Raw genomic sequence first — 23,841 nt, forward strand, 5'->3', positions numbered from 1 at the left:
GGCAGGGACCCCCTAGTGCTGTTCCTCATCAGAGTATTCACTGTGTGACCCTTGCCGTGCCAGACCAGAAGTGCCCCCACCAGAATCAAGGGAGGTGATTTCAGTTCTTCTATGCCTGTTAGATCACTGATTGCCTTCTTGGGTCTCTACAGCAACTATACTGACAGCCTTCTTGGGTGACCCCTTCTTAAGAGCTGTCTTTCCTCTCAGTTCATGTACACGGACTTCCAGCTTAAAGGTGGGTTCACCATCCCACTTACTCATGTCCTTCCCTTGGTCACACAGGAAAAACCAGTGTACCACACAGCATACACCTGGGGCTCCCTTTCCCTCTGAGTGGGGCAGGAGAGGACTGATTTCTTGGGGTGTCACTAACAGCCAAGGCACTGTGCCTTAGTGATGAGGAGATACAAAGATTTTCTTCAAAGTTTTGGAGCCAAGATGGCACTCTCCACAGTTGTTGTATCCATGTCTGGGCAATACATCACTGCCCAGCTGTTAGAATGTGACTCTGGGGCGCCTTGAATCACCTACCTCCACAAGGCCCATGTGCACAGGATGTCCTCTGGATCTTTGGAGACATCATCATCTGATCACTGTAGATGACTTCCAGCACTGCTAAGTCTCTCAGATACTGGATGCCTTCATCTGCAGTAGTCAACTTTCCTGAGGAGTTCACAGGATGTTCCTTGAATGGCTGTCTTGCCCTCACATTTAAGAGGAGCCATCTCCACAGACTGCAAATTTCTGCCTCTTTTCCAATTCCTCTCAATTCCCTGGTTTCTAGCAAGGGATCCTGGCTGTTGGGCTCCTGGCTGTTGGGCTTCCTTACCTCCCAGTTGCTGACTGTCAGCCCCATTATCCCAGCATTGGAGCAGCCAGGCAGCAATCTGCTCAGCTAGGAATCTGCCCAAATCCTTCCGTACACCCTGCCACCCAGGGACTGGCAGCTTTGGGGCATGTTTCAGTATTGCCTCACCCAAAAGTTGTCTTCTCTTACACGAGGACGAGACGAGATTCCACAAAACCCGCAATATGCCTCCAGTATTAATTAGTAGTATTAAACAGCTCATATAGGGGTGAACGGGGACCTTGGGAGCCTGCATGATAAAACCATTCATATCAATGCCAGGTCGGGAGAGGGAGATGTATTCCCTCATCTGCTCCAGAGGATAGTTCCCCCAGCACAGCAAGGCCATCAATGCTAGGGCAAAGCACATAGCCACTGTATGTATTAGCATGTTCTGAAGTTCCTTCAACCTCCCCACAAAATAGCTTCCTCAGCACAGTAAGGCCGTCAATGTTAGGACAAAGCACATAGCCATTATTCGTATTAACATGTTCTCAAGCTCAGCAAAATAAAGAGATAAGCAATGCAGCTGACAAACTCTGTGACCCGCACAGGAGCTTGTCACTTAATAACTACTGTAACTATAGCATGCTTAATGCAAACCAGCCATTGTCTTGCCCCACACTGGATGCCAAAAAGGACTGTGGTAGGCTGACCTGGCTGGACTCACTCCCCCTCCTCAACAGGACAGGGGAGAGAAAATATAATGAAAGTCTTCTGGGTCAAGATAAGGACAGTTCAATAATGCAAAAGCAAAGGTCACAAAGGAAAACAAAAGATTTTATCCTCTACTTCCCATCAGCAGGCAATGTCTGGCCATTTCCTGGGAAGCAGGGCTTCAGTACTCATAGTGGTTGCTCTGGAAGACAAATGTAAATAACGAATGCCCCTGCTTCCATCTCTCTCTACTTTGCTTTTATAGCTGAGCTGACATCACATGGTATGGAATATCCATTTGGTCAGTTTGGGTCAGCTGTCCTGGCTATGTTCCCTCTCAAGATGTTGCCCAGCCCCAGCCTGCCCGTGAGGGTGGGGGGGAAATGTTGGAGAGACAGCCTCGATGCTGTGCAAGCACTGCTCAGCAGTAGCCAAAACACTGGTGTGTTATCAGCACCTTTCTAGCTACCAATACAGAACACAGCACTATGAGGTCTGCTGGGGGGAGATTTAACTCCATGTCAGCCAGACCCAATACAGACACACTTGCTGACAGCTGTCCATGAGCAATGAATAGACAAGAAAGTGTTGTCTGACATCTGTAACATTGTTGTGGGTGCTGGGTAGTGTGAGAGGCTTCAGTTAAAGAATGTAGCCTGGATTTTCTACTCTGACTGCAGAGTTTTGCCTGCTGCAGCTGGCGGAGAGAACGTGGGCCTCAGCAGGCCCTTGGTCTGATCCAGTGAAAGCTTGGAACTCAAAATAAGTCATCTCTGTCACTGGAACTTGCCTGCTTATTTTAAATCTCTTCTATTTTCACTTATGGCTTGGTCAGACTGTCTCATTTGAAATTGTGTATTGTAAAACTCCTTCACTATCTTACATGTAAAATTTAAACTACTTAAACACCATATTAATTGCAAAATAGATGTAAAGTAACCTCCTGGAAGGACAACAAGCAGCCAAACATAAATTTTGATATTATACCAGTGTTATTTATGTCCTTGGAGGGGTACCTGTATAGATGGTGATTGATTAATCTCTGTTATGCCGTGATCTTTCAGAGTTAAGTAATAGTATAATCATATTTATTATACACAGAGTATAATTGTATATATTTTACACGTTTTACTGAGGAAAGCTTAGTCTCTTGCTTGTAACTTCTGGATTATTAAAGTATTTGATTCTAAAACTTGCTTCCCTGAACTGCATGTGATCTGTCAACAATACCTAGCAGTTGTAATTCTGAAATAATCTTACAACTTTTTGGGGAAAAGATACCCTCATTTACTGATCTAAATATTGGACTATATATACTATTATTTAATATATTATATTAATATATTAATAAGTTAAATTCTGCTTAATAAAGTACTTTAATCTGACAGATTTACTGTCTTTGTGATATAGGGCCTGAGAACTAGGTTTCTATCATAAAACAGGCTTTCAGAAGAGGGGAAAAGCTTCTGTAAAGAAGTTACTGATTGTTACTGATTATTAGGCATGTACAAAACCTAATTACTGACTGCTGTTGATAGGTCTGAATTGTTGGGATATGCAAAACTTGTAAACTAAAATTTGGTGTTTTGCATGCTCTACAAAATATTATTTGGGGATGTGAGTAGAAAAAAACCCCAAAGTTCAGTGGAAACTAATAAAATTTGTGCTGTAATTTTCAGTAGAAGTTTTGTTTTTAACCAGCTCATTTAAAATGTAGAATGAGTTTTTCAGTGGTGGCCCAAAGGTTAATTTAGTCACAAACAACTACAGTATAATTTGCTTGCTGCATTTTGTATTCAGGAGATGACACAGAGAAATAGTGTATACCCGCAGGAGGATAATTTTCTGTTTGTTTCATAGCCATAGGTATTATGCTGAAAGTAGTACAAAATACCTGTCATAGATCTGCATAACTATTTTGCTGCCAACAGTCCAATGACTCTTCTCCTCAAAGGGAGATTACCTTCAAGGAGTATAGGATTAGTATACTAACACACTCATTATACAGATTTAGCTGTTCTCTTACAGGGTCAGTCATTTAGATGATACATTGATGAGTAAGGTATTCATATTTATACTTTTAAGTAAGATCAAATTTGCTTGAAGTTCATTCCAGAGAGGAGGTGACTGGTCAGTGACTGGTACGTGTATAAAAGCAAATAAATGAAGTATACCTTGTCATGTGGACTATGTAAAGCATCCTGTGAAGTAGACCGCAGGGTGAAAAGTAATACTGACAAAGATGTGCAAGTATTTTGTCATCTGGTGTATTTCTGGATTTGGAATTTTGTTTGGTTTGTTGTGGGTTTTTTCCTTGGCTGTCGGTATGTTTTGTAAATTGTGCGTTTACATTAGAACTGGGATTTACTGAAATATCAAATTCTGTTGATTTTATGCTCTTCCTAAGAAATTTACTTTACAGGTGTGTGTATATATAGCAAGTGTATTCCCATGTACATCTAAAGATGTAAACACCTTAAAGATACATTCAGCTGTTTACTGCTAACGTGTAGCCTTGGATTCACCAGATGGCTCCTAAGAGTTACATATGTGGTAAATATTTGAGGCATGCGAGTGCCTCAAAATTCTCTTGAGCAAATATTTTTAGAAACAATACAGCAAAACCTCTGAAAATTCATGTTTTATTTCTGCACGTCAGTCATCTCACTAAAGAAAGTTTCCTTCTGCTTTACAGGGTTTTGCACTCCTAAGGTTCAAGTCAACCATCTTGAACTACTCTGACTGATGTACCAGTAAAGTTCACCTTCAGACACTAACTTAACTTGCAAAGTTGCATTATGTGGAACTGCAAAACATTATGGCTTTGCTAGGATTAGGCTTGGAGTAGTTCAAACCAGCAGACTTGAATTTTAAGTGCATTTGGCAGTGATTTTTTTCTCGCCCCCCCCCCCCCCCCCCCCGCTTTGGTACTACAGAACATTCAAAAAGACATCTTAAATTTCACTTGTTCTTTAGTATCAGCAATTTTAATTGTTAATTGCCTTGTAAATGAAATGCTCTAATGCTAGGATAAATCCCTTATGTATGGGCTTCCTGAAGTTTCCAGGGGCTCTCCTTGATAGCTGTGTTGCTGCTCATCTATTGCAGGCACCCTCTATTCCTGTTGGCCTGTCAAGGAGGCTGTCCTCTGAGACCTCATTTTGAGAGATTATTTCAGAGACTTTTCTTTGTTTTAACACCATCCTTTTCTCTGCTTTGTAGAAGCTTGTCTAAATCAGAACAAACTGGTGTGGTTTTGTTTGTGATGTTTCAACTGTGTTCTCTTCCTTGTAGTAATGTATAAGGAGAGGCAAAGAAGAAATAGTAAATCCTGTTGACAATGAAAGATCGGGTTTTCATACCACTTAGTACTACTGGCTCTACGGCTAGTGTCTGACTATGGAAGAGCTACCTGATGAGGATTATGAACATTACTTCAGTGTTGCTTATGTTAATGAAGTTTTGCTATTCAACTGACTTTTTATTGTTCAGATAAATGTAATGAAACCAGTTTGTATTGGCTGATTGTCTAATATCTACTGTTCTCCAAACTACTGCAATGTTCTTAAAATAAGCAAAGTTCACATACATGTACTTGCCCTCTTTGTGTGTTTCTAATAGAACTTTCTTGAAAGCTCTTTTTATTTAAAAGGTGGTACAAAGTTGCGTATGATCATAACTTATATTCATAGGTTTTTCCCAGCAATGTATTCTTACTAAATGCCTTACAAATATTGACATAGTCTAGAGGAGTTGCTTTTCTGCTTAATTTTGAAGAAAGTGTGTATTATTGGCTCCTTGTATAGGACAGCCCTTCATGGCATGAAAACCTAATCAGTTTGTGCTTTTGACTTGGGAGGGTGCTATTAGAAAGCATGAGCAGTAAGAAATAGCATACAGTTGAACTATGTCTATGCTATATCCTACTTACAGCAACTTTGACTATTTTCCTAAAGATTTTCTTTATTATTTTGGAAGTCGTAAAACCTGTTCATCCAGTAACAACCCTGATGGTTTCTACAGTCTGACTTATGTAATCTGTAAAATCACATCTTGACTAAAGATTTGCTTAAAAAAAGGATTAAGTAAAATGAACTCTCAAACCATGACAAAGGTGAGTACCTGAACTGTGTAGATATTCAGTTCAGAATTCCCTTTGGTTTTCATGAGATAAGCTTGTGTCAGAATTTCGGTAGAGGTGCACACTAGAATTACATGACATATGATTTTGTCCTCAGGGAGGTGCTCTTTATTTTCACAAGTAATGAGATCATACTTAAGTCTCAATCTTCCTGCTTTTGCACCCGTCATAAATTTCAATAAATATTGAGCCTGAGGACATGTGGACTCCCAGGAGTGCTCTCAAACTTACTGTAATTCAGAGAACCACGTGTTTAGAAGCACAGAGATGGGGAAAAATAGTTTTGTTTTTCTAACTGGTTTTTCAATGACTGCTTGGCTAGCTGGTTTTGTCTGAGAAGCAGCTAAGATAGTTTTGTGTGAGGAAGCTGTTGCTTGTTTGTCCATGATTTGCAAGACGTCAAAAGCATGACATTCACATTCTTCTGAATGTGATGATGACTTTTGCTGCCTTTCTTTCACTTTGAGTAATTGGCCTCTCTGTATTTTCAATATTAGCATGTGACTTTGTTTTTTAGGCACTGTAATGTTTTCAGTATTTCCCCAAATTTTCATGCAAGTTCTGAGAATTAATTTTGTCACGTATTCCTTCTGATAATGAGAATTGGTGAACACCAATATTTGGAAGCATCGCTCTTTCCACCTTCAGGCACCAGTCTCTCTGGGCTAAGGATGATCAGAAACAAACAAAGGCCATTGGAAAATAAGTAATGCGACTTGTTTTTTCAAAATATAAAAATGTTGGTACTTGGGGGGGAATAATCGACCCTGCCTTGTCATTGGGTAGAGCAGCTGAGAACAGTCAGTCTATACAAGATGTAAGTATTTACTTGAAAGAGACCAAATTCTTCAAGCACTTTTCTTGAAGAAATTTGCAAATCTCAGAATGGTAGTTTGTGATTTCTAACCTCCACTGCTTTGCTAGTTTGAAATTTTGTTTTTATATTAAATGACTGAATTTCATTGGTATTACAGCTAATAAAATTCACCGTAATTGCTTCCAGTAGAATGTAAGCTTGCATATCTTACACCCCACCCCCCCCCCCAATCTTCTGTCCCCTTCCTTTTTTTACTTCAATATTTACAGCAGAATTGCTACCTGTAATATTTAGGTCATGTATTTGACAGTTGCACCTAAAGTTTTGACATACACCATGAAATTCTCTACCTATATGTATTTTAAGTCTAGGAAAATAATAGTCTCTTATAATGACAATTCCTGAGATAGATGGAAGTATACAAACTTTCTTCTTCCTTTTTCCTCATCAGGAAGTATTGATGAAGATGTTGTGGTGATTGAAGCATCCTCCACTCCCCAGGTCACTGCTAATGAAGAAATAAATGTTACCTCAACAGATAGTGAAGTGGAGATTGTCACAGTTGGTGAAAGCTACAGGTGAGACTGGCATCTTTTTGTGTTAATACAACTTGGCTTGACTCCAAGTTTGTCAGAAGGCTCTGTATCATTAAAAGCCCCTAAGGTAATGTCATAGAAATTCTAACCAGGATGCATAGTATGCATTTTTTGATTAAACAGAAAAAAAAACCCAAAACAAACCCCAAAACCCAAACAACAAAAAAACAAAACCCCAAAGAAAGAAACAAACAAAAAAACCCAAAACACAGCTTTGCCAAAGCTTGACAATTCAACTAATCTGGAATTGTTGAGGAGGTTGTAGTTGGTGTGACTGATGAGCAGAATTTTGGGGAAGCAAAACTGTACAGTGAGATTGTAGAGAGAGAAAGTTTAGACTGAGTTGACTATCTAGGGATTAACTGAGCATTTCTCAGGAAAGCATCCTACGTTTTTGAAGCTGCTGGTGTGTATGCTTTGATGTTCTTCTATGCCTCTCTAGAAGTTTTGTTCCGTATTTGTCAGATTTTGCAGAAGCTATTAAAGTGGAGTTCCTTGAAGAAGAAAAGTTGAAATTGTCATGTGCATGGGACTGTTGGAGATGGCTGCCTATTACGTATGTTTTCATATTGGTAAACATGAAGACAAAATTGTAGAATACAAAGAATGACTATCCACTTTTTATAAAATAATGACAAAGGAACAATAGGCAGTAAATTATGAAAACATTCCATCTGTTTGTCGTCAGATAGTGCTTTCACTAATGCAGTTTTAAATTTAAAATAACAGACAACTTTTCCTGCAAAAATCACTTCTATTGTAATAAATATCACATTGAACAAACCAACTTTATGTTTAAGACAAATGTGTGCATAATGTAGATTTTGTGAGCACTAGGAACTAACTAAATTTTTTGTTAAACTTTGACACACAAAGGACATCATACTCACAAAAGTATGCAGCCTGAATCTATAGCAAAGAGGAAGTGGGGAGAGATGGTCGAAATCAACATTTTAAAAATTCTTCAACAATATTTCCTTCTGTTTAAAAGAAAACAAAAGCTGCAGAATCAACAGATGCTCTGTCTTGAGGTGATTAGAAACACGTTTCTAGAAATAGTTGATTTATCCACATGAATGTATTTGTTGAGAAGAGTCATTAAAAAACTTCTGAAACAACATGTATGCTTGAACAGACTTGAGTTAGATCAAGTTAATGCTTTAGCCACTTATAACTTGCATGTAAAGCTTTAAAGAGTAAAAAATTAGGCTAGATGAAAGTGATCGTGCTTATAGAACATTAATTCAAACATCATTAAAGACAGATAAGATGCTTTTAAAAAATAAACAGCTGTCTTCCTAGCATCAATAAGAAACGTTTTGTGTAGTAGCCATAAAAGACTTGAAAAAATTACTTCTTTCTTCCCTCACCTTCTGCAATGCTACAGCCAAAACGGTGGCAGCAACCCCTCCTGAGATTTTTATTGATGTCAGTAGTGTCTTTACTGGTGCCTTAAGTGAGGAGGAGATTGAACCGAGGGCACTTTCTGGTGCATTTAATTTTTTGGCCTGTTTGGTTTGTTAGACCTTCTGATATGCAGATTTCTCAAAGGCGTTTGATTATTTATCTTTATTAATATCATAACAGAATGGTCAAATTAAGTTTCACTTTTGGGGGGAAGATTAAAGAAATAATTGGGTTTTACTTTGTATTGGAAAAAGTCATGATTCAATGTTTAAAAAAGAAAAAAAAAGAAAAAAAAACAGCAGTAAGAAAACAATTCCAGGAAGTTTGCTATGAGGAGGAAGAGTCTTAAATTCAAATCTTGAGCCTGAAATATCAGAAACTTCTAAACTAGTCTTTTATACTTTGAACATAGAATATTTCCTATGCAGGTTTTCCTGTGTTTTCAAGCATATTAGTTTTGCCAACCACAATGTAAGGCAGCTCTGGGACATCTAAATGATAGTTCAGTATAAAATTATAAATATAAATGCTGTAAGCAAACTGAACATTATGAAGGTTATTTACTGAACTCAGAATACTGTTCAGAGTGAAATAAATGGTTACTTACAGGCAAAAGTGTATATTTGGATGAAAGTAAAAAAAAAAAGTCAAATCAGAAATGCAAAAATGAAGATTCCTCTTTTGACGCTTCATAGTACTGCTTGCTTTTTTCTGTGAAATCTGAGGCTAACATTTTTAATGCTTGTTATATACACTGAATACTCTAGAACTAACAACTTGTATTTTTTTCAAAACTCAATTGTTAGTTGAGTAGCAGTGTATATCCCCACAGTAATATATGGACTTAAAGAGTGCACATTGATAGTAGTGAAAAAGATTGTAGATTTGAAAAAGTTTACTTAAATTCTGGAGGCTGTCACTTCGATGCTTGTCTTTATACAAAGCATTCTGCAGGGAAGTTGAAACTTTACACCTGACAATTTCAAAAAACTTAAAATTGTGACATGCTAATCTTGACCTTAGTAAATAAAAGATTAATCTAATAGTAGGCTCTAAATTTAAGCTGTGGTAAGAATGTATGGTTGAGATATTTAAGCATGTTAAAGCTGGTTTCTCTACCTTCCTAAATGGAAGATAAAAAGCATTATTTTTTAAAAAATACTTTTAAACAAGTGGCCATATATAGATAATAGGAATATTTTTATTTATTTACAATTTACAGGTGAAACTTACTTTGAAAGGAATCGATGCACTTGAATGCAGGGGTTTTTTTTAGTGAATGAAGTTGCTAATACCTGAAGGCCAGCTGATGGTTCAGTGTGCATACAAGTTTATTGGCCATTTTAGTGCTAAAGATCAGAAAGGAGGAAAGAAAATTCATGAAGTGTTTAATCTGTCTCTTTCTGAATCCTCCTTTCAGTCATACCAAATTTTTTTGTGGGAGAGAAGACTATTGGAGGAAAGGAGGAAGCCAACATTCTCCAGACAACACACCTGGATCCCTTAGAAACTCAAAATTTGTGTTTAGAGTTGGAAAAGCTAGAGACAAAAAAAAATAGTTTTGTGTTGAAAATGTTGAGGCAAAGAATCTGTTGTGATGTAGAACCAGGAGCATGTTAGAGGACATGAGATCATCTTGCACTATTACTGATGTGTTGTGGGCAGGATAGGTAAAGAACATAGAAATGGAACGTTCCAAGAACATTTCTCTCAAAGAAAAAGGTAGTAAAGCTGAATAGGGAGCAGATAATGAAAAAGCTTTAGAGAGCTAAAGCTACATGAGAGAAAGGGTTTCTTTCTGCGGTGCCTTCAACCAGACTTTCTGGGTAACTCTACAGGTCCTGCCTTGCTTGTCATGACAGCAAATAGTAGAATTTGTGCTCGCTTTTAAGGTTTGCTGTCTCTTGTCTTAAGTGTAATATTGTGTGGGCTTTAAGAATTCCTCCCCCTCTGTCCCCCACTCCCTTCCAGCATTTATTTCTTGTCATCCTCCTCCACTCTGTTAGTGAAATCCTACTCTGATGATTGCTATTTTCCTAACAGTAAGAAGATCAGATTAAACTGGCCGTGGACTCTGGAAAAAGCAGTAATGGGACACCATTGCTCAGCAATGAATACATAGTGCTTGATCCTAAACCACACATAGTATACTTTATTAGTAGCATCAGTGTAAAATTGTCCAGTGGATAGCTACTCATTTTGGCCTCCTAGAAGTAAGAAGGAGAGTGCTCACAAAAAAAAATCCTTACTTTCATTCACTCCTAAGGAAACTATTCTGAAACTTCCTAAACCCCGTTAAAATCATTTGTCTTGAGAAAAACACTTTTAGTGGGAACTGTTAAGCTGCAGTTTCTTTGAGTTTATCCCACAACTAAGAATAGCAGACCCAAAAATCTTACTCATAATTTAAACCAAGAAATTACCCACAAACTTTGTGACTGCATCCCTTTGTTGGTTCTTTTGTTACCAGAGCTGCTTAATTACTTGCCTGATTTGTATTTGCCTTGTGAAATCAAGATGCTAATGCTCTTCTGCTTGTTTTCTGAGTGGTCGCTGGTGAAGTGCAGTTGGTAGCATGTTGAAGCCTCACTTGGTGATGTGCATATAGAAATTTATCACTTTTTCTTACATTGCAGAGTCTCATGTTTGAGAAAATTACATACAGAAATCCATGTGTTAGTTTCTTCCTCCGTGTCCTTCATTTTGCCCAGTGCGCCATATTCCATCAAGAAATTGTTACATGCTGATGGTTATTCCCTCCTCCTCCCTTCTCCATCAAGATAGGGCCACTTTCAAAAGCACAGAGAAAGTTAAATCTTTGATGTAAAATAAACTGCATCTCAAGCAGCATTGTAGCAGCTGAAATCATAACTAGGAGGATGAGATAGACAGTATCTACCAAAATGCCATGAAGCCTTCACTAACAATCCTTTTCTGATTGTGAAAAAGCTATTAAGATCTGGTTGAGAGTCGTCTTAGCATTAAATGGACTAAACAATTTGGTCATACACACTTCAGAGGTGGACTAACCTAGTCATTTTGAAATTACATGGACTCAGCCACAGACTGAATATACACAGCACTGTATGGCTAACATACTCATTAGTCGTTCAGAATAAGGTCCTATTTAATCATAACAAGGAAATAAAGACCCAGACCTCTAACTTTAAGACTGTTTCAATTCAGTAGTCCATCCTTTCCACCTCCATCTTTGCTTGAAATCATACCTGATTCAAAAACTCCTAAAGGTTATCAGCTCACTGTACAGTTGTATGCTAGGCCTTATTTCTCTTCGTCTCAAGTTTGATGCTTTGTCATGTTGTCTGCTTGTTCTTTTCTGCAAGAAATCCAAAGAAATTTCTTATTGTTGAATTTACAGCTTGCATTGAAAAACAAAAAATATGGATGTAGTAGGTACTGCACTGGTTTTGATATGGAGCTGGACTTCTGTGAGAGAAGTGAACACTGGCAATCCTGCGTACTCTTCCACAGCTAATTTCTCTCCTCTTTTACTACCAAACCCGAGGTGGTCCCATGAACTTTAACTCTTAGTTAACTGAAGGGAAGGGGAAGATGAAGTAGAAGGTGGGAACTTAATCTCTTCTTGTATTTCCAAAGTGCACCTTGGGTCACCAGAGTATAATAGTAAAGTTTGTAAAAGGGCTTGGGAGCTAAATTTCATTCTGGAGTGTTAGTAGGACACACACAAAGCACACACAAATCAATTTGGACATTATGTAAATCCAAACTTTAAAGAAAATGTGCCTATTTGAACCAACGCAATCTTTAAATTACAGTGACTACTGAAGTGGAATTGAAGTGTAAGCCAGTTGAGAAGACTATAGCAAGCATGCTTTTTGCACTACAGGAGAATACATTGATCTTTGTTAGTGAATTACACAGATAAGGGTGAAGGGAGTACAGGCAGAACAGAAATGTAGACTGAGCTCCATGGTGATTTGTGCAGTGGGGTTTGTTTGTTTTCAGTGAAGTCATTCCCTTTTCTTCACATTTTCCTCTTCTGAATTTCTGAAGTCTGAGTACATTGTTTTTCCAAATTGGAAAGTAAGTGCCACTTGATTTATGTAAATACTGGGGAGTCAAAGGTTTTTGAGAGTGAACTGGTAAATACAGTACTGTAAAAATATTCTTCCCTTAATTAAAGACAGTATCCTCTTAGACTCCAAAGCATCATTGATTTGAGTGTTTGGGTTTGTATGGCTGAATTGAATGCAATGGGTGCTAAGTGTTATACTATAGAGATAAAACCATCCCTTTCCTTAGGTATGGTTACAGACCTAACAATTTCCTCTCCTCAAGCCACATTTCATTTAAGTTTAATTAAGTGTTGCACAAAGCTGTGTTCATTCTTAGGGGAGTGGGAGGGAGATAATACTCAAGAAAGAGAAGTCCAGAGATTTTGCACTTTTTAGGACATTTTGGAAATTTAAATTAAAGCATAGAAATTATCCTCTGAAAATCTTCTGTCACAAGTTAACATGCAAAGGACTTAATATTTACAAATTTTTATTGTCTTTACAGTTCTGTCATCATTCATAGACCCGCTGTTTCAGACTGCATATGAATAGTATAGGATTTGGAGACCCTTCATCTACTATTAACAAAGTTAAAACATAACATCAGATACAATTGCTGCCTGACTGTGGTTGTAGGGTTTCACAGTGAATTTTTTATAAGTTACCTGTATGTATTTCATAGGAACATGGTTTAAAGACCTTTAAATTCTACCTGTTGGGTATTTGCTATTATGTTATCTAGTAAATGCTGCAGTAATGTTTCTAAGTACACATCTAGTGAATGCAGAGTAGTGGGGTATTTTAACATAACAAATGCTTTTCTAATAATTTAAAAAAATACTTCAAATAGATTCTCAAACGATGAGGAGAAAACTTTAATAATGGCAAAATTTAGGTTAATACTTAAGGTGTTACTTTTTTTAAGGTCTCGTTCAACACTTGGACACACAAGATCACACTGGGGACAAAGCTCTAGTTCTCATGCTGCACGACCTCAAGAACCACGGAATCGCAGTAGGATTTCCACAGTCATACAGCCACTGAGACAGAATGCAGCGGAAGTAGTGGACCTTACAGTGGATGAAGATGGTAAGTTGCACTGGGCTGAGAAATCTTGTCCTTTTTCAGAAGCAGGATCATCAGTGTAAGGGGAGTGGAGTTAATTGCATCTCTTATAACATACCATTCTAAGAAAGAGTCTCAATTCTAAATAAATTAATTTCCAAGCCTGTCAGAAAATCCTCTTGCGGCCTTCCTTTTAAAATTAAAAGTTTAGCCATTCCCAGTGGGGCTACTAGTTCTAATTTTTCTTCCAAAACTGACTTGGGTGTGTGTCTGAGGGATGACTCACCAGCCAGAAATTACAGAACAGGTTGGAACTACTTCTTTAAAAATATGCACTTACTTCAGTACGACACTATAAAAGGAAAATCTATTGCTGCTTATGCTTTGGAATAGTTGCTGTTCTTTCAGGCCTTGGAGTGCAAATAACGTAAAAAAAGAAAAAAAACCAACAACCCCAAACTAGTAAAGTATAAGTATGTTAGGTTTCTGGAGCTGTAACCTTTCATTGTTTCCTAACATTAAAACCTACTGGCACTTAACAAGTCTATTCCTGCTGAAAATCATAAGAGCAACTTCCAGGTATTGTCAAAAGTTGAGAGAAGGAAAAACTAAAGTTCATGTACATTTTTGCAGGTGGTGTTGTGGGGTTTTTTTTCCATGGTGGTGGTTTTGGGGTTTTCTTGGGTGCGTGTATTTTTAATGTTTAACAGAAGTTTTGTTCTGTTGTGGTTCTGTCCCTGAGGGCATCGCAAGCTAGTATCTTGCAATATCTTATTCTTAAAGTTGTCTGATTTTGGGGGTGGTTTGGAGAGTTGGAAGGGTTTGGAATTGGTTTTGATTGTTTGATGGTTTCTAAGGAAGAGGATGGGTTGATTTAGAGATTATTTTCTTAATGGATTTACTGTGAAATATCCCAACAGCTCTGTTCTTGAGGGGGAATAGGCATCTATTGCTTTAATTTATCTTCAAACTCAAATTATAGAATTCAGCCTTAAATTCAGGAATGAAATAATTTAAAAAAAATATTATTGCTGAATGAACTTTTACTTCTGTAATGTGTATATTTAAGACTAGCTGTTTCTCCCCCCACCCCGAGGAAATACCTTTCTAAGATGAGTCTTCTAGGATTTCAGGGATATTATTTTTGGGTTGAGGCATCAAATTTCACACATGAACTAGTCTAAAATGATAAAAATTCTGAATTAACACTGTTACAAGGCAGCTATGCACTTTATCATAACTTTACTGATGTCCTCAAAGATACTAGTCTTAAAACTTTGCTAGCTACTTCCATGAGCATAAGGATCATATCTCCATCTATCTTCCTGGATTGATGTCTGTGAAGTGTGTTGAAATTAAGTTTCTCTTAGCTAGTAGTTTGAGATTGACCAAGCCCACTGGCTTTTACTGTTTTGGGTGGGGAGAAACAGAACTGTCTGTATTGCTGATGGTGAGTCAAAACAGTAACAGGCTAGCAGGGTGATTGAGGCTGATAGAATTGAGAATTGTCTGACTGCAGGAGTGCTTTCAGAATGTATTAGCATCCAGTCTTGAGCACTGTGTGATCACATATCAATGTTAGGCTATACGTGTCCTATATACTTGCTGGTTTTTTTCTGAGTTTAAGCATTAATACATTTCTCCCAAAATATTTTCCTTTAAATAAAATTAGTATATTGGAATGCCACATCAAAATCCAAAGGAATTTAAATGTAGGTATCAGGTCATGTTTTTTTAATGTGATGAGTTGCAAGACTTGCAAGAAGGGAGATATGTTTATTCCTTTGCTCACTGAGTTCCTGATATACCTACTAGATATAGAGAGAAATCTTGAAAACCAGTCATATTTTATTTTAAGACTTTGTGTAAGAGAAGTATTTGAAGTATCTCGGTGCTTTTTTTTTCTGATACCCATGCAGAGATTTTTACTGAAAAAAACTGAGCTGTTTCTGATGATATTCCCTTTTATGGTATCTCATATTCCTAGTCATGTCATTGCCTTGTCAGTAATTAGAGAGAAATTTCAAACTTACAGTCAAAGGCAGACTTTTTCAAAACTGAATTTTAATTATGCCACCAAGTATCTGTCTAAATTTTAACCTGTTTACAGTTGTGTAGTAGGGAACAAGATTTACCAAGTATTTGGTGTATTTCCCTGGACTCAGATAAATGTATTGCTGACTATTACCTTTACAATATGCAAAATGAACATGTATGTACTTTTAACAGAAGTCTCAAATACTGATTTAATGAATCTGCTTTTAATGCGTATTGAGACTAGAAACCAAATTTATCTTGCTATAGCCTTTAGTACTATGTGTCTAGAATGATTAAAGTGTGTACAGTAGTACTGCTAGTTTAGATGTTATTATGCTGTTCTTGGTTAGTTATCTAAAAATTTTTCTGCACTTTGTAGGCATTAAAAAAATGGTAAGGGTAATACTTAATCATAGAGTAGTTTGCCTGTGGATTTACGAAAGATTTCAGCAAGTGTTTTCATCATAAAGTACTAAAGTAATTTAATTTCCTTTCTAGTAGTATTTTATTCAGTAAATAAAACTTGCTATGTCAGATTTGGTTGGGAATTGATTTTGTATTCTTAAAATTTGAGTTGATTTAAAAAAAAAAGATATTTTTTTTTTTTTTCCACACACGAGTGAAACAGAATTAATTTTTGTATTTTGTACCTGTCAGGCTTTTGTGTTCTGACTTCCTTAGCATCTGGCAAGACCAGAATCTAGAATTTCTTTTAAAATAATCAAAAACTAGCAACAACAATTAAAAAAACAACCAGCAGCTTTTAAATCTTAAAGAACATGAAAGCTTTTTTATTTCGCTAGAGCCAACAGTTGTGCCAACCACGTCAGCTAGAGTGGAGCCACAGGTCGTGAGTTCTGCTTCCAGTAACAGTTCTAGTACGTCTACCTCAGAGCAGGCCTCTGATGCAGCTCCAAACGTCTCCAACAGCCAGCCCCCTGCAGCACCAGAGACGACTTCTAGTCTTCCCAGTGGCGGCACTGCTGGTACTTCAGCTGGAGGTACAGAATAAGAGAGCTTTCTAAACTGTTGTGTTGCCTCCTAGTACAAAGGAGGTAGAGGAAGTTAATCAGCATTCTCTAGATTAAACAGCATGTGAACTTTTAGTACTGGACGTAACAGTAATAAGTTAAGAGGACAAGAATCTGAGAAAGATCACTGATTTCTCCCCAAAGATGAAGGAAGTTATGCTGGAACCTTCTGCTTTTGCCTGTTGGAATGATTTGGTTATACCTAATGAACCACATCCTTGCTTTTTGAGGAGGTGGAATGTAGTTCACAGGGAATTAAGTCTTTCGTTGCAGTGTGTTACAGGGATGTTTTTTTTAATGTGTATTGTAAGGAAGTGAAGGATGTATATAGATTCCTTCATGCTCCCCCTGTAGATTACTTCACTGGAAGCACACTTTCACAGATCTGTATAGATACTGACCTATAACAGAGCTGTATATACAGGTAGCATTCATAACATCTCTGAAACATGGGTCCTCTGCCCCTGTCTGCAAGTCAGGTGAGCTACGAAAAACCTGAGCTGACCACAGTTGCACAGGAATTTGAGGTCTCTGCACCCTAACCACAGGGACGATCTTTCCTCCTTTCCCTGCTGATAATATGACTTAAATTAGTGGAATAAGGCAAGTGTCAGTTCACATCCTCTAGTGGTTCCTGTGAGTACATCCACCTGAACCATTCAGTTTTGGTTCATTTGGCAGGCATAGCTAAATCTTCTTTTTTGTATCCAATTTGTTTTGGTTTAGTCTAGATCTGTTTTTCAACTGGTTAATTATTTAATCATGAAGTACAAATCTTTTTTCTATTTAAGACAGTGCCTTATGGTGATCAGCTTTACTAATTTCTTTCACTTCAATATTAACTTTCTCTATCTTCAAGATGATATAAGAAGAACTGCATCTAACACAACACTGGAAACTGGCCCTCCAGCCATGCCAAGGTTACCATCGTGCTGCCCTCAGCATTCTCCTTGTGGAGGACCTTCACAGACTCATCATGCATTGGGGCACCCACATACAAGCTGCTTTCAGCAGCATGGCCACCACTTTCAACATCACCACCACCACCACCACAACCCTCACCCAGCTGTTCCGCTATCTCCTTCATTCAGTGACTCCAGCTGCCCTGTTGAAAGGCCTCCTCCAGTGCCTGCACCTTGTGGAGCAAGCAGCAGTTCTGGCACCAGTTACCATGACCAGGCATGTTTAATTCTTGTGACTCTCCCTTTGCAATTTGAAGTTGTTACAGATATGAGAGAATAGAATAGGATGCTGAATTGTGGATTATGCTCTCGTTCTGTAGCAGGCATTATAGAAGGGAACTAAAAGAAAAATTTGAACTATAATATATAGACACAAAAAATTGAAATTTTACAGAAAGTCATAATCCAACAAGTAATCATTGACAGCTGACTTCCTCTTGATGACTGTAAGATGGTAGTGGCTGTTAAAGCAAACCAAACATAAATACCTTGAAATATAGTCTACCGATCATAGCAGTTTTGCAATGCAAATAATTGAGCTGCTTTAAGGGAAGAAAAAATCAAGTCTAGTGTTCTGTTTATAAAAGGTATAAAAGAGTTGTGCTTCTAAAAGCATTGTTTTTTAAGACTTTCTAAGTCACAGGTCTAAATCACAGGTCTAAAACAATATGGTTATAAGTAAGAACAATACTGTGCAAACTTCATTTAAAACATGCAGAACTGTCAGTCTGGTTTCTGTTTTAAGTGTAGTACGTTCAGCACAACTGAAAATGCTAAATATTGGGTTTTGCCTCCAAATATTTCAATGCATGTAGCTTCCATATACTCACTATTTATCCATCATAGGGTTTTTTGGGGTTTTTTACACAATCTAGTGTAATGAATTTAGTCTCTCCTACCAGGTTTGAGAACTTAGGAATAAGAAATGTTAACCATAACTAAAGAATGTTCCAGAGTTGAGCCTTAAAACTTAGAAATTTGGATCCCAGTTGCCTGTGACAGTATTTATTTTTATTTTTTATCACATTATGTTTGAGGGTGACTTTGTTTTCAATGTCTGAAGAATTGCTTGAAAAAAGATGGTTTGTTTACGCAGCAGGCATTGCCAGTAGACTTAAGCAGCAGTGGTGTAAGAAGTCATGGAAGTGGTGCTTTTCATGGAACATCTGCTTTTGACCCCTGCTGTCCTGGTTCTTCATCTCGAACTGCAATTTATGGGCATCAGGCTGGTGCTGGCCCAAGCCAATCAGTAACAATAGACGGATATGGATCAAGCATGGTTGCGCAGCCCCAGCCCCAACCTCCTCAGGCATCGCTCTCTTCCTGTCGGCATTATATGCATTCTCCTTGTAAGTACTGATAAGTACTGGGTACCTGGGGGGAAACCAAACAAACAAGAAAACAGCTTCCCTGACCACATATGAAGACTCTTACTATCGGCTTGCTTAAATCTTAGAACTGGCCTAGCAAAACACATTGAGAAATGTATTTAAACAGTTCAGCTTATATAGAGGATTTGAACAGGATCAAGGTGAAGTTAAAATATTTTCTTTTGAGTGACCTTAATAATATTCAGAGTTCAAAAACTGTACTTACTATGAAAATATTTTTCATCCCCTTTGTATTTTAGCAATGTCTTTTTATTTTTCCTTGGTCCGTCCGCTGTCCCACCCCCCCGCAACGAGCAAGCTCAGACAGTCAACTCATGTGTTTGTGATCTCCTTTTTTGAATTTTATTGTCTCCACAGAGTAGTGGACTTGGGGGGGATTGAATTTTTAAAAAATTAAACAACAAACTTGAAGTAAAATTTCTCACCACATAACCTTTTTTAGCATGCATCACACAGATTTTTTTTTTTTTTTCTTTTTACCAGCATTGGCAAGTGGAATACTTTTGGCTGCAGAAGGTGTGGTTTTTTTGTAGGGTATATTGCTGGAATCACTTTATTTAAAAATTGCATAAACACATATTCCCATGTTGCCACTGTTTACACTGATGTAATAATATTGAAACCCTGTGTGAAGATACTTTTTAAAATAAATTTAAGTCAAAGCCTGCTACTGACCAAATTAAAAGCACCTGACGTTTTCATTGCAGATGCTTCTTTGACCAGACCTCTTCACCATCAAGCTTCTGCATGTCCTCACTCTCATGGAAATCCTCCTCCACAGCCGCAACCTCCACCTCAAGTAGATTATGTTATCCCTCATCCAGTGCATCCCTTCCATCCGTCAATCTCCTCTCATGCATCTTCTCATCCTGTTCCACCTCCACCTCCACCACCAACTCATCCTTTAGCCAATGCAGCAGCTCCAATACCACAGCATCTTCCTGCAACACACCAGCCTATATCCCATCACATCCCTGCAACAGCACCTCCAGCACAGAGGCTACATCCTCATGAAGTGATCCAGAGGATGGAGGTCCAGAGAAGAAGAATGATGCAACACCCAACGTATGTCACAAATGTACTCAGAACAATATCTAAACATATAATTCATTTCCCTCAGGTTTGTAAAATGTTGCATATGAATCTCAAACTGTTAATTGCATGGTTAGGAACTGTTAGTATTAAACCATGGTAAGAAGTGTCTTTACGTACCGTCACAGTCGTGTGAGCATTAAGACTGAACCTGTTCCATTACATCTCTCAATAGTATCTCCAGGTAAGGCACAAATGGGGCATGGGGCATGGGGCATGGAGGAGAAGGGAAGCTTATTTCTCTTGCCCATTACTCATTCTCCAGATTAACAGGTGGGAATTCCTTTTCAAGCTGGACAGCCTAGAAGGTACATCATAAGCACCTTTCAAATGTGTTCCTTGACAGTGTGTTTTGCCTTGTTGATGCTGTTAAGATTATTTTTCTCTTAACTAATGCTTTAAAATAAAATGAACAATTTATCATAAGAGACCGTTTACCAGGTTTAATTCAGATTTATCCTTAGAGATACTTACCTAGCTTTACTATGCCTTTATGTCTTTAAAAGAGAAGGAATAGACTGAATAATACCTGTATGAGAATGTGACCAATGTTGAGATGTAGCTTTGGTGATATCCTTTAAGAGATGTTACTGTTGTTGCTAAACTAGATTCATGACACTAGTATCAACAGAAATCAGGTCAGTACTGGCTTCGTATTCAAGCACAAAGTAACTGAAGTTATTTTAATTCTGGAGATAATGCTTTTAAATACCCAAAAGAATTTCAAGAATGAGCTCTCTAGTTGTTGCTCTTAACTTTGTTATGCAAATTCTACTGGTAGCTGACTTAAAACTGATTTAGAAGTTAATGCTTAAACAAAAGTTTTCTTTAACTGCAACTTTTGAGGCAGTTTCCAGGTAATTCATAAAAATATCCATAGGCAGTAATTGCTCACAAAGTGGCACGACAGACTTTCCCCCCCTTCCCTGTCCCCCAGGAAAGTCATATATAACCCTGCTTTCTCAGTAATTAAAATTTTGATCTGTCTGAACCTACACCTGTTCTTTTGTTATCTTTGCTATGCAAACAGCATAACCTCTAAACACCCTAACCTAAACATACAGGCATACTGCTTGTGTATGCCCATGATTATGCAGCTATACCCCAAAATTAATTTTGGAACATTCAAGCCAGTGAATGTGCGACAGCAAGATAGCAGTTTAAGGAAAAATAATAGTGGTAGCTATCTTATCAGTTCTGGAAACTTTCTGGTAGTTTGGGCATTGGAAATGTGAATATTGGCATTTCTTAGCCAAGTGAATTTTCTTTGTATGTATAGAAACTGTTGTCAAATGTTGATAATAGGTTCTTCCTTGACATTCTCTCTGAAGTCACCAATCTCAGGCCAGACTGTCAGTTTGCTCATTGAGGTTTATCCTCTGTAGTTTTGTTTTGTAATCTTACGAAATTGTTCCACCCTTGGTCTTTCTTTTCCCCTCTAATCCTCATACAAATTACATGCAAAATCAATATTGTAGGTGCCTTGGCCCAACCTCATATAAATCAGATTATACTGTGACAACCAGAAACTTGTGTATATGTGCTCTATTATTTAATACACAGACTGCAACTGCCAGCCGACATGCAGTTCCTTTGTTCCATGTCCCAGCATCTCAAAGTGTTCTTAAGAAGTTTTTTCATCCTTCATTTCTAGAAATAGTGTATGGGATAGTCTAGCTTCTGTCTAACAATATAGGACTTTATCAGGATTGGAAGCAGAGACTGGTTGAGAGTCCTCTTCTCACTGTCATGTCTCAAGCTATAACTTGCTTAGGGTCTTGGAATTGGCCATTGAGGAGATTGAAGTAGACGGACGCGTGTAATCTTGAAAGCAGACTACAGACGACCCTTTATTGCTAAAACACACACATACTTATAGTCACATATTCTGCAAAATCGCTGTACACGTGCACAAGCATAAAATATGATTGGTTATATCGACACTACACGCGCATAAACATAGGACATAATTGGTTATATCAACTAAAACATGCAAAACTTGTCTCAGTCTAATTAGTCAAGATAAACTGCCAAATTGAGGTTCTTTGTGCCAAGTTCCCTTTATCATGGAATGCGCACCTGTGTTTTTCTAATTGGGATCTTTCTTTTTCTGTCTTCTTGTTTATTCTGTTCAAGGCCTTCTAAAGGCGTCTGGAATGCTCTTGCGACCATGAGCTAAATATGTGTCTACAGGCCATAAAATGTGCAAGAGGCAGTGTGTGAGGGTGCACTGTATTTGTATAACATACAGGTTTTCTGTTTATTTTAAATCTGATTACCCACTTTATACTAAGATTGTGAGATAGCCTAGGAGTTTTACATTCATAGAAATAATTTCAAATGTGTTTCTTTTAAATTAAGACTAATTTTAGGAGAAATGGGCCTACATGACATTCAGTTTTTATGGAACTAGGGAAGTTGTTTTGCTATGTTTTGGGTTTTTTTAAATATGTACTTCCAGATTTTTCCCCATAGTTATTTGATAAACTGAATGGAGGTGAAACTAGGAGTAGGTTCTGCTGATAGGTCTGTTCCCATGTTGGTCTGTACCATTGCAGAAAACTAATACTTCTAAAATAATTTATACAAGCTTGACAGATTTCTCTGGAGAAGTGTCAATTCACAGTGGTTAGAATAGTGTGCTGTTAAGTAACTTTTTACTTCTCTACACATGTAAATTTACAAAATGTGTAGTCTACTTTGTCAGATAGTTACTGAATCTGAAGACAGGGTATTGCTTTTGGCAAAATCCAAGTTTCTCAGTTGAATTAAAAAAAAAACAACAAACTTTATGCATTGAAAGCAATGCAAAGAAAAATCCCAATCCATTTCTTTCTGTGACTGGGAAGTGGTAAAGTAACAGAAGTCAGCCAGCAGGTTGTTTTTAAGATTTTTTCCAAAACTGTAGTTCTATATCAGCTAGCATGGAAAAAACTGTGTACTCTTATTACTTGAGCTATGATGCAAACATGTTTCAAGGAAAATGTCCTCTGATTAGTGTATTAAGTTTCCCCTAGTTACTTTTGCTGGTATAGTTTTACTAGAAATAAACTGCAGCATAGCTGTGAATGACTCTGAATCTCGACATGACTGTCACGTGGCCTTTGCTTTCTTACCTGCAGTTTGAGGTAGGAATAAACATTTTGTCAGTCCTTCTGTAGTCACACCTGCCAAGTGAAGGGTGATCACAATAGCTGAAGCTGGCTTTGTCTTTCAATATGAAATCCATATTAATTATTTTCTAACTTACATATAAAGTTGAAATTAAAATACTGTATGGGGAGTTTTATTTTTTCATTTTAAATGCATTCCAGTAATTCAGTCGGTAACGTTTTGATTATGGATGTTGCTTTCTTGATACTAACAAGTATGTGAAATTAACTGTTGGCTGTTTTACGTTGTTCAGACGTGCTCATGAGCGGCCTCCTCCACATCCTCACAGAATGCATCCCAATTATGGTCATGGGCATCACATTCATGTGCCTCAGACAATGTCTTCCCATCCTCGACAAGCTCCAGAGAGATCTGCCTGGTTAGTAATCAGATACTATTTTAATTTTCTGGGACTCGGGTCAAAAGACAGTAATGTGCTGCTGATCACAGTGCTGGCAATGCTGGCTGTGATTTTTAAAAGTGCTGCATGCACCTGTAGTTTAAAATATGTAGATGTTGATATGGCTTTGAAATATTGCTTTGAATACTCAGTATCTTAAATATATTTCTAGGGGGTTTTATGCATTGCTTTTAAAATGGAATTG

At 37.7% G+C, this 23,841-nt stretch overlaps 1 protein-coding gene across 7 annotated transcripts in view; it reads left to right on the forward strand.

Annotated features, from left to right (window-relative positions):
• The window catches only part of RNF111 (ring finger protein 111), a 59,513-nt gene that overhangs the window by 22,529 nt on the left and 13,143 nt on the right, over positions 1–23,841 (forward strand). For 5 of the 7 annotated variants that reach the window (XM_075045398.1, XM_075045399.1, XM_075045396.1 and 2 more), the window contains 7 exons: positions 6,917–7,043; positions 13,431–13,594; positions 16,411–16,608; positions 17,498–17,817; positions 18,697–18,949; positions 19,699–20,056; positions 23,490–23,615. In XM_075045398.1, coding sequence (XP_074901499.1) covers positions 6,917–7,043; positions 13,431–13,594; positions 16,411–16,608; positions 17,498–17,817; positions 18,697–18,949; positions 19,699–20,056; positions 23,490–23,615 — 1,546 coding nt within the window. The remainder of the gene's footprint in view (positions 1–6,916; positions 7,044–13,430; positions 13,595–16,410; positions 16,609–17,497; positions 17,818–18,696; positions 18,950–19,698; positions 20,057–23,489; positions 23,616–23,841) is intronic. The other 2 variants (XM_075045395.1, XM_075045397.1) reach the window with 1 other exon arrangement.

The sequence above is a fragment of the Buteo buteo genome, chromosome 13 (genome assembly GCF_964188355.1).
Source record: "Buteo buteo chromosome 13, bButBut1.hap1.1, whole genome shotgun sequence".
Taxonomy (NCBI): domain Eukaryota; kingdom Metazoa; phylum Chordata; class Aves; order Accipitriformes; family Accipitridae; genus Buteo; species Buteo buteo.